The following is a 13,088-nucleotide window of genomic DNA, read 5'->3' as shown; positions in this document are numbered from 1 at the left end:
GCTTGCCTCGATCTTCCTGGCAATACGGACTTGTTCTTCATACGCTCTCAGCTTTGCATCGTAAGCCTCAAAGATCAGGTGACGGAATTTTACTACAGCATTGTGCCAAACTTCTGCGTCGCCCATTCCACTTCGAGGATCCCAAATGTAAACACATCTGCACTCGGTGGAATAATAATTTTATCAAAGTTCACTTTTCCGAAAAAATTCCATGCAGCTCACCGTCCGCGGTCTTTCATTTTGGAACAAAATTCCGAATTCAATTTATCGTAAATATCAAAACGGGGAGTCGGCTTGGAACGAGGTGACTTTTTGGAATCCGGCTTAACAAGGACTACGATGATCCAATCGTGAACACCTTTAGATTCCAACTGTTCCAGCCACGCTGTCAATTGATCTCTTACGCTCGGTCGCGGATAATCAACGAACTGCAAAGCAGCTTGCACAGTCTGTTTTGGTGCATTATTGTGAAACTTATCAACAGGCTGCCAATAATACATCTCAAATTTTGAGATCTGTTTGGATTTTCCAAGGGCGCAGTGGCGCGTGAGGAATGTGGTAAACAAGACTGTATAGTAGAGTATACTCAAACATGAAAATATATCAAAATCATTAGTCAGTAATAATTACTACAAAACGTAGTCTGTCTACATCATGCTTTTTGTTCTTGTAATGATTACTACAAAAAAAAACTTCTCCAAAGAAAAAATTTTGATACCAATTTGCAACCTGAAAGGAAAATTCTCAACGATATTGCGTATTAAAGCATAAGTTACAGGTGTAATAATTATAAAATCAAGATTTTCAAAACATTTTATAATTATCAGAAAGCATAATATTAACATCAATCTAGCCGCAAAGGATTCTACCGCCCAATTAAGAAACAGTATGCAAGCAAATATCCTATCTGATAATTCTCACCTGGGCATCACACCAAAAGGAATGCAGAACTGGGCCTAAAAGCGTAGCTGAGGGATCGCTTGATAAATCTGTAGGAAGCTCCGTGAATTTTTGGAACTGCACGTGACAGTAGACATCTTTAACTTTCCCATACGATCTGCAGCAAGTTTCCATTTTATATTTGATTTATACATACACCATTGGATAACACGTTGAAATTAAGTTTCTACGTTGCGTTATGCAAAAAATCACATACCGTCGCCAGTTGAAGCACTCCGCTGCAACATCGCGAGCAAATGGCTCTTGAACATTAGCAAACGCATCCAAACTACCGGAATCTGCATACAAAAAGCCAGTTATAAGTCACCATCGTCACAAAAAAGGGTGTTTCTTACATGTTACAACCGAGAAATTTGTCGGCGGAACGGAATGGCTCCTCTGTGGAATGTCGAAGGAAATTCTTTCCTCAGAAAATTCTGAATACTCCTCCATTGCGATGCTTGAGGCAGCCAAACAGTTGGATATTACTGACAGGCTGAGCAGCGCATGAATATTTAGTCTAGTGGCCGATACTGCTCTATACTATAAACAAAGAACAAATGTTAGACGGGAATCATTTTGTTGCGTTTTCGCTGAGCAGTCGCTAAACTGCCAGAAGCAGAAAACTAAAACAGAAAAGTGGTAACGTTAATTACACTACTTTTTTATCGAAATAAAAATATTGTGTACGTATAACTTTACTCATACCAGGCCGATTAAAGACTGGCCTCACGTAACCTGCTCCCTCATGCACGTGTACGAGCCTTTAAATCACGCCAATTTTTAGGGATTTTTGGCTGCTGCCCAGGGTCCGGCCAGTTGTCCGTTGTCGAAGAACCATGGCAAACTCATCAACCTGCAAGTAATGGTATGCCATCGTAGAACTATTGCCAGTAAGTAAGTTTATAATTCTCCTATGGAACACTGTGATCAAACTAAGCAGATAGGCAACAGATCACACTCATGACTTGCAAATGTACTGGTAGTGAGTTTGCGACTACATGATACAATAAGTATGCACATTTGGCGGAAGCAGAATCAGGGAAATGATACAATAAGTATGCACATTTGGCGGAAGCAGAATCAGGGAAAAGAAAAAAGCAATACACAGAAGTGTTGTATTTGGACCTCTTTTGAAGCAGCTTTCCGGAATACCACTCACAAGTGCCATGACTACCTGTACTGTCCCCTGGGCTTCGAAACGCTTGTACCATTCGGACAGGAAACCATTCCCCTTATCACGGAAATTGGTAGACGTCGAGACGATACTTCTATGGCAGGATATTAGCGAGGCACTCGCGACGGAGTATCTACGTATGCCAGCGGGCTAGCATAGAAGTCCAGCGTGGAAACATACCAAACTTACTTGTCAGATAAAATGTAAATTTGGATGAATGTCCTCTGTAAGGCGATCTCGTCTTCACCGACCGGTCGGGCCAGCAACCATGCGATCCCACCATCTGTAATCGCCCAATTCCCACGCAAAGGAGGAGACAAGGAATTACAAATCGTATTCTTCAAGCCTCTAATTTTATAGTGCAAATATTTCGTGGAAAAATGTTAAATGTGGCATGTTCGTACTAAGGCGTACCAACATGTACATCTGTAAGGACGAATACTTACCATATAAGTACTGTAGTACAAATACTAACCTGCTTTTAACGTAAAAATCTCTTACTCTAAGCCAAAGTACATACTGCAATTTATGATACCACAGGTCCACAGTCAAGTTGAGTAATTCAAGGTTTTATTTGGTCGATCTCGAATTAATTCGTTAGATAAACCAAGAACGTTAGCTGAAAATAAATATTATTGGTTGTGATGCTTCAACAACCAAAGATATATTTCTAAAACGTTTTACTGAAGCCGCAAACACCATAGAAAATTATTTGCAATCCCCAGCATACAAAAACAATGGCCGAATTCAAGATGTCATAATTGTGTGAAACTTTAAAAGGTCCACGAGGAAATAATGAATTCCAAGAATGCATGGCTGAATGGATATCCGACATTCATCCAGCCCGCTTCAACAATGTATCCCTGATTTCCACGGAATAATTGTGCAACTGGGATAAATCTGAAATTAACAAAACGCCTCTTATTTTAGATATAACGAATTATTTCACTGACCGTGAGATCGGAAGCTACGAGCACTCGTACCGCATGTTATTTAGAACTTAACCCACGCAAGTTGCAAAAGTAAGATGAACTCAACAATACAGTTACTGTTATTGTACTTACTGACTTCAGAAATCACAATATTGCGTTTGCACTCTTCAAGGCAATTTGTCAAGCGATCGGAACATGTTTTACCAAGAGAAAGAGCTTTCTGCAACCTCTCGTCGGCTTCATTGTAAGAAAAATCCACATAAACGTTGGCCTGAGCAAAACCAAACAAATCACCGTCACCGAAAACTGATCACGCACAATAATATCCCAAACTTGTACGTACTCCTATGTCCAAAACAACTTTTCCATCCGGAACAACGGCAGCTCTTGACTGCATCTGATGGCCTATCACGTACCGCACTGTTTTCTCGTTTTGCTGGAAATATTTTTAATTTTAACGACCCCGGTCGGAAAAAATCCGCATACGAAATTCCATTGAGGTTTTTACCTGTTTCCTCAGTTCTTCTATAGTACGCAGCATCGCCTGCCAGTGTACGATTAAAGTTCTGAGTCTGGAAAACAAACGCGAACTTGATAGATACAACTAAAACCAATGAAACTGCGTCTCTTTGCAAATAAAGTTACTAGTACACTTTACAAGTACACTGTTTCAGTGTATAGCTACCCATCACCGGCAATAATCTTCCCTTTAATAAACAGCGTACCTATTACGTTTCATTTGAACATTTGCCTCCACATCCTTCCATGCAGTCATAACCACCTAGAACGCGAGCGGCGCTGCGTATAGCTATCAAAATATAATCACGAACGAAAAAGTGCTATCTTTTCTTCTGTCTTCCCGACTCTTCCGTGCAATATTTAAGTCGTCGTCTCACCTCTTGTGCCGTGGCGACCTGATTGAGTGCTTCGGCAGTGGTGAGTTTTTCGACCATATCATCACGGTTCTAAATATATAACACCGTGCGGTCAGACATCCAGGCATGCGTGAAAAAGGCATACGTCTTACCAGTGGGGTACCTCTACGAATTCCTTGAGGGCTGCATATTTTTTCCAACTCTTCTACTTCTTTTTCTATGCCCGGAATCAGTCCTAAACCCACGCTCATTGTCACGGGGCACTCACAGGAAAGAAGTCCAAAATTAACAACGTCAAGCTATTCAGAACACGGACTTCAGAGCATCAAGCCGTTCAAGCGCTTTCTGAGGTTTTGCTAAAGGATCAGTATAGTATTTAATTACCCACTCCAATTCTAAATTTTGTCATAAAATCTGAAAAAATTTCGAGTAAATGAATTTGATATCAATCATATCATTTAGGCCGATTTAGCGCTGTACTAAACCTTTAGCTTGAGGGCCACGAGCCAAGGCAAAATTTTGGGGACTTGAATTTTCGGGTGCCCTTACCACTACGAGTAGCGCATACGTACACGAAAACCCTGACGCCGAGTAAGGCGGCATTCAAATATTACGTAACGGCAATGGATGGGGGGTGGTCTGGCCGAAGCGTTACGGCTTTGTTACATGGGTAGGGGGTGGGTGGCCAGCATGTTACGTTACATTTGGGCACCATTGAAGATAAAGCTGAAATATTTTATCTTATTTCTTCAGGAGCGTACAAAACACTCGAGTGTTGCAAAGTGTATTCTTCCCAAACGTTCCCCTACTGTCTGTGATTTTTCTATTAAAATTTGTAGGAAAATTTTTTCGACTTATGGGGGGTGGGGATGCCAAAAATTTGTTACGCGTTGTTACAAGGGGTAGGGGTGGTGAAAAAACGGAAAATTTGTGTTACGTAATATTTGAACGCCGCCTAAACTGGTGACCGCCTTGCGGTTTGCGATTGGGTTGTTGTACGGTTACATTTTACAAGCTTGAAAAATTGATTGAAAATAGTCAAAATACTGTAAAAATTAAATTTTGGTTTTTGACTTTTGAGTTAAATTTTGTTGAAATTTACTATATTTCTATACTTCTATATTTCGCCATTCCTTAAATTATTGTATTTGCGAAACTTATCTTGTTATCGTTCGCTTTAGTTCGATACAAGTTAGTTAGAATATCATATTGATTTCAAAACGTTTCGGCTTAAGTACCAGTGCACCACCAAGCCGTACGCTTTTCGCAAGCCATCCTTCACGGCGCACGTATTCTCAGAAATTGTGAGTTTTGAGTTAAACGTAAACGAAAATTCTTTCAGTCCATCATGGAAGCAGCACAGAGAAAAGTGGAAGATGCAGTGAACAAGATGTTGACTGAAGTGGACAGTAGTCACTTGCGAAAAGTTCAGGTATCGTTTCGTGCTTTTTCTTCGTGCTGCTTTTGCAGTTTTGCTTGCTTTCACGAACCTCGGGGTTTTCCGTTCTTCCATCGTTTATTTAACTTGTACACGGAAGTTCTTTGTTTTGGATAAACATCGTGAAAGATACACTAACGTTAACGACATCTTGTCGCTTGCAGGGTCAGGCGTTTAAATGTTGTGCTTCATGCTGCGATGATACTCGCAGCTCGATGGAGGTTCGACAAAATTGCATTGGCAAGTGCATGGAACCCGTTGCCAATAGCCAGGATATTTTGGCTGCTGAGTTGTCTAACTTTCAGGTACTCATGTTGAGTCGACGGCCGTGCAATCGTCGAAGAACTTACTAACTTCTAGAAGAAAGATGTGTTGATGCCTTCGCTTTTTTTAACTAGGCTGGAACGTTTTTTGTGTGTAGCATGCTGCATGCGTTTGGAATATTGTTTGCTTAACCTTTGTATTTTCTTTGAGATCAGTTTTCAGTATTTCATTCATTTGGTACAGTCGTGGAAACGTTTTTAGAACCTTATTTCGTACATTTCTCGAAGACAGCATTTGTATTTGTAAAATGAGGCCTTTTTCGACATGCGGGATGCAGTATCAAAACTGTCAATAGTACGGTAGTACCGCCCGTATTAATCGAACTGGAACTACAATGGGGATTTAAAGGACTGCAAATGTATGACTGACCGCTTCCGAAGTTCTGAACTTCGTTTCATGTTTTCAGAGTCGGATTGAACGCTGCGTAATGGACTGCCACGACCAAATGCGGGACAGAGGTGAAGACACTAAAAAGCCCTCTGCAAAAATGTCCGCCGGTTTCGATGCGTGTGTGGCATCGTGTGCGGAAACGCACATCAAACTTCTCCCAAGCATAACCAAAAAGATTCAAGCGCAATTAGCGAAATTTTGAACGATGTGTGCGAGTCGGTATCCGTCTTTTGTTTGTTGTGGTTCTTAAAATGTTGGCAAGCGTGAACGCTTTTTATTCTCTTAATGGTTGATTGTGTATCTTATACGTACAGTTATGGTTGTTTGATTATATGACAGGTTAACTGGACTGCCTTGAGAAGAAAATAATAAACCAAACTTCAAGCAAATTGGATGTCAGTATTTTTTTATCGGCTTTGGGTAGCTGCAACATTTTTGCAATGTTTGATTGGAGCATAAAAATATTTTGCATGATTGTTTATATCGACGTACAGAAACAAATAATGAATGGCACAAATTCAAGGGGTCGAGTGTTCTGTAAATATTCGATGGTAAATAAGTAAAAGCAGCAGGAAATTCTGCTAATATAGATATTTAAAAGTTACTGATTATAATAATAGTGCTTATGGTTACTAGTTTAACGTAGTCCAGTAATGCAAAGAAAATTGCCTGCTAAAGATGACGGTAGCCGCTGCAGTGGTATCGGGACGGTAATAGTAATCCCATACCGCGGTAAATACAGTCAATAAACTGTGAACCCGTAATACGATTAATCAATGTAAAATGGGATATTATGATTGTCTAAAATTTTGGTACGAGACTACGAGTATACAAGTAGAAATAGATATAAACCAAGGGTATTGTCTCTAGATCTCCATAAACTGTACGAGTAGGGAAACGATAAACGCTGCTCAAATAATTATATTATAAGTAAAATTGTACAAACTACGCCTGTATATAAATATTATGCAAGGCGCAAGCTGAATAGAGCAATGCAGAATTACCCATCACAAAGCTTAATAATTCGCTCAGAAAAGTTATTAAAACCCGAAATGTATTATCTCTGAATTAAACGAGCATATCTCTATCAGTCTATCACAATGAAAAGGATCGTCATCATATTATAACTGAGATGGATATATGGATATTTAGGGTTGCAGAAATTTTGATTCAATTATTAATCTCAGTTATTATACTGCTTCATTTTGTTGGTCGTTAATTATTTTGTTCCAACCATACCGGGTCCATACCGGTCCACAGGCACTACACATGTGTGGTCAAATGTATTGTAGTACGTATATGGCTCTACCCCGCCTTTACGTGCAAGTACTGCACTGTACAGTAACTGCTTTATATCTATAAATATATCTATATGTTTTTACCATTAACTGTGCCTTTCTGACGTTTTTTTATGGTACTCGTACTCTTCCGACAGTGGTATTAATACTAACACGCATTTATATATTGTACATAATAATAACGCTTTACACTGGTGGCCAATACCAAAGCCTCGATCCTCATTCAGTATAAACAGTGGGCCAGATCTCACTGTAAAATTAGCACTATAGTTGTACTGCAGTTGATGACGTCTTACCAGTTAGTTTTTACGGCATTTAAGTTCACGTATAACCGGTACCGGTACAAACGGTACAGTGGAATAAATTTACTGCGAATACATTGTACAAAGGAACGCTGCACAGAAAATATTAACAATTATTACAGATATCGTTCAAGTCTGTGATATTTCTCCTTAATATAATTATCCCAATGGTGGTGATCGTTTTCCACACCATAAGAAACAACAACCACGGATCCGCTAGCCTGCGATGCTATACTGTGCAATCTGCATTTACAAGCGTCGCACTATCATACATAGATACCTTGCATAATAAACAGTGATTTGATTCAGGTTTGATAATTAATGTGAGCTGAAAGTAGTGCAGCACACTGCACGGAATACTCATCATGGAAAGCAAAATCTATTTCCATTAGGATACTTCTGCTTTAATCTGTAAGCGGACCAGCCATATCTGTATTTCTGATTGGTGAAAGAGCTTTCCTATCGGATACTGCAAGAAGTAACAGACGTAAGTGTGTTTCCTAAAATTCCTAAAATTAAACAAAATAATGCTAAAATTAATGCTGCGTATTTTTGCAGGTAAATTTGCATTAAGTTATGTTAATGCAGTATAAACTATAAACCGCTACGCAATAATTTTCTTATCATTAATCACGATGATGCTCTTAATTCAGAAATATGTGCGTAATTTCAGATTTTTAATTACTGAAGGCATAAATGCAGATTGCAGGGGGTAACAGTCGGTAGGTAATAATAAGTATTTGAAGCATATGATCTTTGATGTAAAAAAATTGTACAAAATCAAATTAACTATCGTGATCGAGAGCCCATATTTACCGTTACTGTGTACGCATACGGAAATTTACAACGATGTTTCCTCTAATTTGTCTTTGATTTCAGTGTTTCACGATTTACGATATAAATGGCTCTGTATTAACGATAAGTAATAAGTACAATATATATTATTTGAAACTGAAAAATCGCCATGCATGTGGTAGATGTATTGTATTGTATCATCGGCATACATATGCCTTCCCTATTCGCAAACTTACCATTAACTGAAGCAAAAACACCTACATAAATCCACCTATACTTCTATGCTATATTACCGGCACGTACGCAAAACAAACTATTGTAAGAACAAAATAAAATAAATATAGTTACGCTACGATTTATCGTCCGCTTATGTTAACTTATCGCAACCATTTTCTCGCTTTTTAGTGATGCGGCATGCTGTGCTTACTGAATGTTACAGGCAAACTTTTTGAGGGAATTATTCGAACAGCATGATGTGTCAATAGATTGTTATAAAAGGCTGATAAGGCGATAACATAATTACTAAATGTCCCTAGTCATCGGCAAAAGTGATTTTTATAAGGGTTTGTGTACAGTATACCTGTAGATTGAGGTAGACCGCAAGCACTTTTTTAGAAAGATAAATAACCTGGCGCCCGGGAGACTTATATTTGTCAATTAATCGCATTTACTTGCGATGTACTGCCGATTTGCCCTTGCCGATTTGCCCCGAAGGAATATGGACAAAAATATTTCTATGCCATTAAACACGCACACATAAGCGCATTTACCGCTTAATATTAGAGTAGCTGCTTACGAGTGAAATATACATTAATTAGTCTTTTGTCGTATGCTTTATATAATACGTAGAGTAGTCCATATACGTATCACTTTTTAATACATGTAAATTATCAAAATGCCGGTGTGAAGACGAGATGTGGTGATGAAACACGAGGGATTGCAGAAACGCCGGCTTTCAAATGTCTATTATTATCTACAGACTGTTACCTCCCTTCATTTATGCCTTCAGTAATTAAAAATCTGAAATTACGCACATATTTTTAAATTATGAGCATAAACCTTTCTATTCCTACATCAGAAGATATAAATAGCTTTCAATTTATTTGCAGTTTGATATTTATTGTGGGATTCAAGCGCGGGATTATAGACATACTGTTTATTTAAAGACGGTAGCGCTTTCATCTCTAATAAGCATTTACTTCAAACTTTCAGTAGTCGTACACCAAGTCTGATTCTTGCTTGTAAGCTCTAACCAATTACTAACGGCAAAGGTTTGGACGTGAAGTCACAAATTACGCTGATGCTTTTCTAAATTTATAGATGGACCACAGCCAAGTTGCTACTCCTGGAAATCTCGATATCGCAACTTTTCCACTTAGTGTCAGAGCGTCGGATAACCACTTCTCACGATTGCAGCGCAGTCAGTCGGTTAAGGTTAAAGATATTGTTCCTGTCGGTTTCCAGGATGATTTCATGGCCACATTTGAACGAATGGACGCTATGTTTGATGAAATTGTAAGCGCAATGCCAATTACGGACAACATTAACAAAACTTTGGGCTTAATTTGCATCATGTTAAGCACTGTAGTACGTATCATCGTATGTTAGTAATTGTTGCTTCTGCTTAACAGGACAACATAATGCGGAACAGCGTGCGAAAGCAAAATGTCTTAGCGCACACATACAGCGCGACGTCTGTTATGACATACGTAAATAATGGAAACGGACCACCGAAAATCTATCAAGCTTCAAGCAGCACATGTTCAGCACCTGGCGGGGTAATTATATTGTTCGGGAAGAGAAAACTGTCAACCGGCGTTGAATTAATGTGTTACTTTATTAGCCTGCTATAATCTTGCTCATTGTGACACTATGTACAGATGCGTACTGTACATAGAATAATAGAATTGTCTTTTCTTAATGATAATAATTCCATATTTTTGAATTACAAAAGGTCTGCAGACTGATGTATTCTAGTAAGTAATGAATGTTTAATTAATTCTGATAAAGAGTGAATCTTCTTTCAATAAAAAGTCTTCTTTCTTACGATGGAAAACATTATCGGCTTATTTACTCTGCACTACTGCATTTACAATTAGTTACAGTAACTGCTATGTGCATATATAATTATGTCATCGTGCCACGCTGGATTATGACCTGTTGCGTACGCGTGTGCGACTTCCAGAATTGCCGTATGTTGTAAAGGCAAGGCGGCGGATGTTCCATCCACAAACTTCGCTATGAACAGTACTTCTCAAACGTTTTTTGAAAAATTTGCTTGTTTCTTGATCCGAATGATAGTTCTGAAATCTTTATGGTCCAATTTCCTCGCTCGATTGAGTGTATTTTTCAAGAATCCAATATACGTCATATGTTAATTTGTGTGTGACTGCAGATCTAGCACCGCGTAATTTGTACTGCTGTTTCTTACAGAAATTAACTGATATTTTCAGATTCGACAAACCCGAAAAATTATTCGCGATTCGCACAGTGGCATTGAAAAAGTAACCAACGGATTTCACATAGGAGACCGAGCTCGCCTCACCGAAAGATCAAGAAATCACCGAACCGGACAGCAAGACGAAGAAGTTGAGTTCATTAACATGAATGAAGGTTAGTTATACCATGCCGCCAGTTAACGCTGTACATTAAACTCTGCCACGCGCACTGGGTAGCATGTACAGAGGGTTATTCAGCCAAGTGTGTTCACTTTCGAAAAAAAATTCTTATAAATCGGCTTTTAGTTGGATTGTCGCCGTAAACATTTTACTAAAACGACAAAATAGTTTGACTATTTTTTGCAAATTTTGGTGAGAATCGAGCTTCATAGGCATTCCTTATCGGCTGTTGACCAGAAGACTTCGACTTCAAATTCTTGACCAGTCGAAATTTCGCTTTTATTTGGCTGGTTTCAAAAGGCAAGTGCGTTTCTCGAATCTACACGTTTACAACTTGAAAAAACGATGATCCGGATTATTTTATGGGGAAATCGATGTAATGCTTTCCCGGTTGAGTGTGTAGGAACGGTTGGAAAAAACGCGAAAAAGGGAACAAACCCGCGGGAACCATGCCCGTTGTGCGAATCCTTACACACCGAAATGCAGCAATCCTTTTCGTCCTCCCACAAACCAGAGCTGTAGCGGAGGTCTTTATTGATCGCTTTAAGGGTCTATTGTTTGCAAAAAACGTTCCGTGGCTCCAGCCAGGCGGGGAAGAAACCTTCATCCCGAACCAGGATGGTGCTCCCGGGACGCAGTGCCGACCCGACCGGGGCTGCTTCCCAGTCGTGAAAAAAACTAGTTGATCCAACAGAAAAATGTTTGCTGAATACCCCTGACACGTTTTCGATCAAATAGTTCATGAACCAAAATTTTAAGGGATTTTTTATTCAAAGGCACGGCAGTTGCTGAACCTGAACTGGTCGACTGTTGGCAACATGTCTGTCAGGCATTTAATTTTTTCTTGTGTCAAAGGGTAATGAAATCTAAACTTAATCATATTTTTATTACGGCTGAATGTTGTGGCTATCCGATAAAATATCTAGAAAAGCAATATGATCATGTGGGGACTAAATATAAATTTTTCAAAAAGTGAACACACTTGGCTGAATAACCCTCTGTATGGCACATCTGTGGACATTAATGTTTAGATAAACTTGCCAAATATGATGACTTTTACCCCGATGCTAAAATCATGTCAGTGGAGTAAAATGTACGTAGCCAAAAAATAGTTTTTAGCGTTTGCTGACGGCTAGACTTACGCGTTTACGGTACCGGTATGTACCATAAAGTCCATAACCATCATAATTACCCAATAAATTTATGCATTTTTACAATATTAAAGTATTTTTCAATTATATTGACATTGTATTTGTAGCGAGTATAACAAAATACTGAAATGACAACAATGAATACTTCTAACTGTATTAAAAATATGTGACAAGGTGCTGCTTTTACAGAAGATGCGGTAGCCTTTCAGAATGAATGGAGAAGGAAGACCTGTAGTGCATCAACTGATCTTAGGAACCGGTACCAAAAACAGCCTGTGCACAATGAGAAACTGCCCTTTTCCGAAGCTTTTGCAAATTCTAATCCTTACCATAAACTACCGGCACTAACGTATAAACCAGGCGATGATGCGATGCAAAAAAGAAAGCCAACTTCAATGTGAAAATAACGATCTCTCTGTGAAATTTATACTACACCCGTCTGTGACAAAACTGAAATGCGAAATGGTTTATTAGTCACTTTTTAACTAACCAGTAAGTATCTGTACGTATTTTAAACGATTACGCAATATCTAATAAGTGATATCAGTGGTGTAACACATAACCATAAGTATTTTGTGCGGCTGGTTACCAGCGATCGCGATGTCAAACGTTTCGTATGGAACGATGTTGTACTAAATGAAAATACTGAAAGCCAAAGCCCAATAAAAACCGCTTTTGTTTGCAGCACATGCGTAACGGACATAATGGCCTATAATAACCAGTCAAAGTTGGGGTTAAATCAGTTAACCACCAAGCAAAACTGTGAGCACAATAATAGTAACTCTGCGGTTTTCAAACGTGTGTTCACTGCTCAGGGATACCTGTTTCGATACAAGAATGAAATGCGAT

At 38.9% G+C, this 13,088-nt stretch overlaps 4 protein-coding genes across 6 annotated transcripts; 2 read left to right on the top strand and 2 right to left on the bottom strand.

Moving 5' to 3' along the window:
- Positions 1-6: 6 nt before the first annotated feature.
- On the bottom strand, positions 7-2,643 carry LOC129602026 (trafficking protein particle complex subunit 10-like; the record flags this gene model as incomplete). Its single annotated transcript, XM_055500963.1, has 8 exons — positions 2,306-2,643; positions 2,117-2,249; positions 1,648-1,795; positions 1,296-1,482; positions 1,157-1,238; positions 922-1,057; positions 223-428; positions 7-157 (listed from the first exon to the last, which is right to left on the bottom strand). Coding segments are annotated over exons 4-8 (672 nt in total), but the record flags the coding sequence as incomplete, so codon positions are not given.
- A 26-nt stretch (positions 2,644-2,669) lies between these two features.
- LOC129602017 (uncharacterized) lies at positions 2,670-4,377 on the bottom strand. Its single transcript, XM_055500954.1, has 7 exons — positions 4,076-4,377; positions 3,945-4,013; positions 3,774-3,829; positions 3,557-3,620; positions 3,392-3,484; positions 3,181-3,319; positions 2,670-3,016 (listed from the first exon to the last, which is right to left on the bottom strand). Exons 1-7 carry the CDS (start codon positions 4,172-4,174, stop codon positions 2,952-2,954), a joined length of 585 nt encoding a protein of 194 aa, XP_055356929.1. The 5' UTR covers positions 4,175-4,377; the 3' UTR covers positions 2,670-2,951.
- Positions 4,378-4,954: 577 nt separating this feature from the next.
- LOC129602018 (protein FAM136A-like) lies at positions 4,955-6,484 on the top strand. Its single transcript, XM_055500955.1, has 3 exons — positions 4,955-5,355; positions 5,526-5,666; positions 6,092-6,484. The coding sequence occupies exons 1-3, from the start codon at positions 5,272-5,274 to the stop codon at positions 6,275-6,277; spliced, it is 411 nt and encodes a 136-aa protein (XP_055356930.1). The 5' UTR covers positions 4,955-5,271; the 3' UTR covers positions 6,278-6,484.
- Positions 6,485-7,736: 1,252 nt separating this feature from the next.
- Positions 7,737-12,907, top strand: LOC129602020 (myeloid leukemia factor 2-like). Of its 3 annotated transcripts, none has more exons than XM_055500958.1 (5): positions 7,737-8,162; positions 9,791-9,985; positions 10,102-10,248; positions 10,924-11,083; positions 12,429-12,907. In XM_055500958.1, exons 2-5 carry the CDS (start codon positions 9,791-9,793, stop codon positions 12,638-12,640), a joined length of 714 nt encoding a protein of 237 aa, XP_055356933.1. In that variant the 5' UTR covers positions 7,737-8,162; the 3' UTR covers positions 12,641-12,907. The 3 variants fall into 3 exon arrangements, with proteins under 3 accessions (XP_055356933.1, XP_055356932.1, XP_055356934.1); XM_055500957.1 differs by lacking the exon at positions 7,737-8,162 and adding an exon at positions 9,281-9,478; XM_055500959.1 differs by lacking the exon at positions 7,737-8,162 and adding an exon at positions 9,281-9,478 and having other exon boundaries at positions 10,924-11,058; positions 12,429-12,576.
- Positions 12,908-13,088: the final 181 nt, after the last annotated feature.

This window comes from Paramacrobiotus metropolitanus, unplaced genomic scaffold, assembly GCF_019649055.1.
Source record: "Paramacrobiotus metropolitanus isolate TYO unplaced genomic scaffold, Prichtersi_v1.0 Parri_scaffold0000312, whole genome shotgun sequence".
Lineage (NCBI taxonomy): Eukaryota > Metazoa > Tardigrada > Eutardigrada > Parachela > Macrobiotidae > Paramacrobiotus > Paramacrobiotus metropolitanus.
Note: the sequence above shows the minus strand (reverse complement) of the source record. Positions and strands in the feature narration are given on the sequence as shown.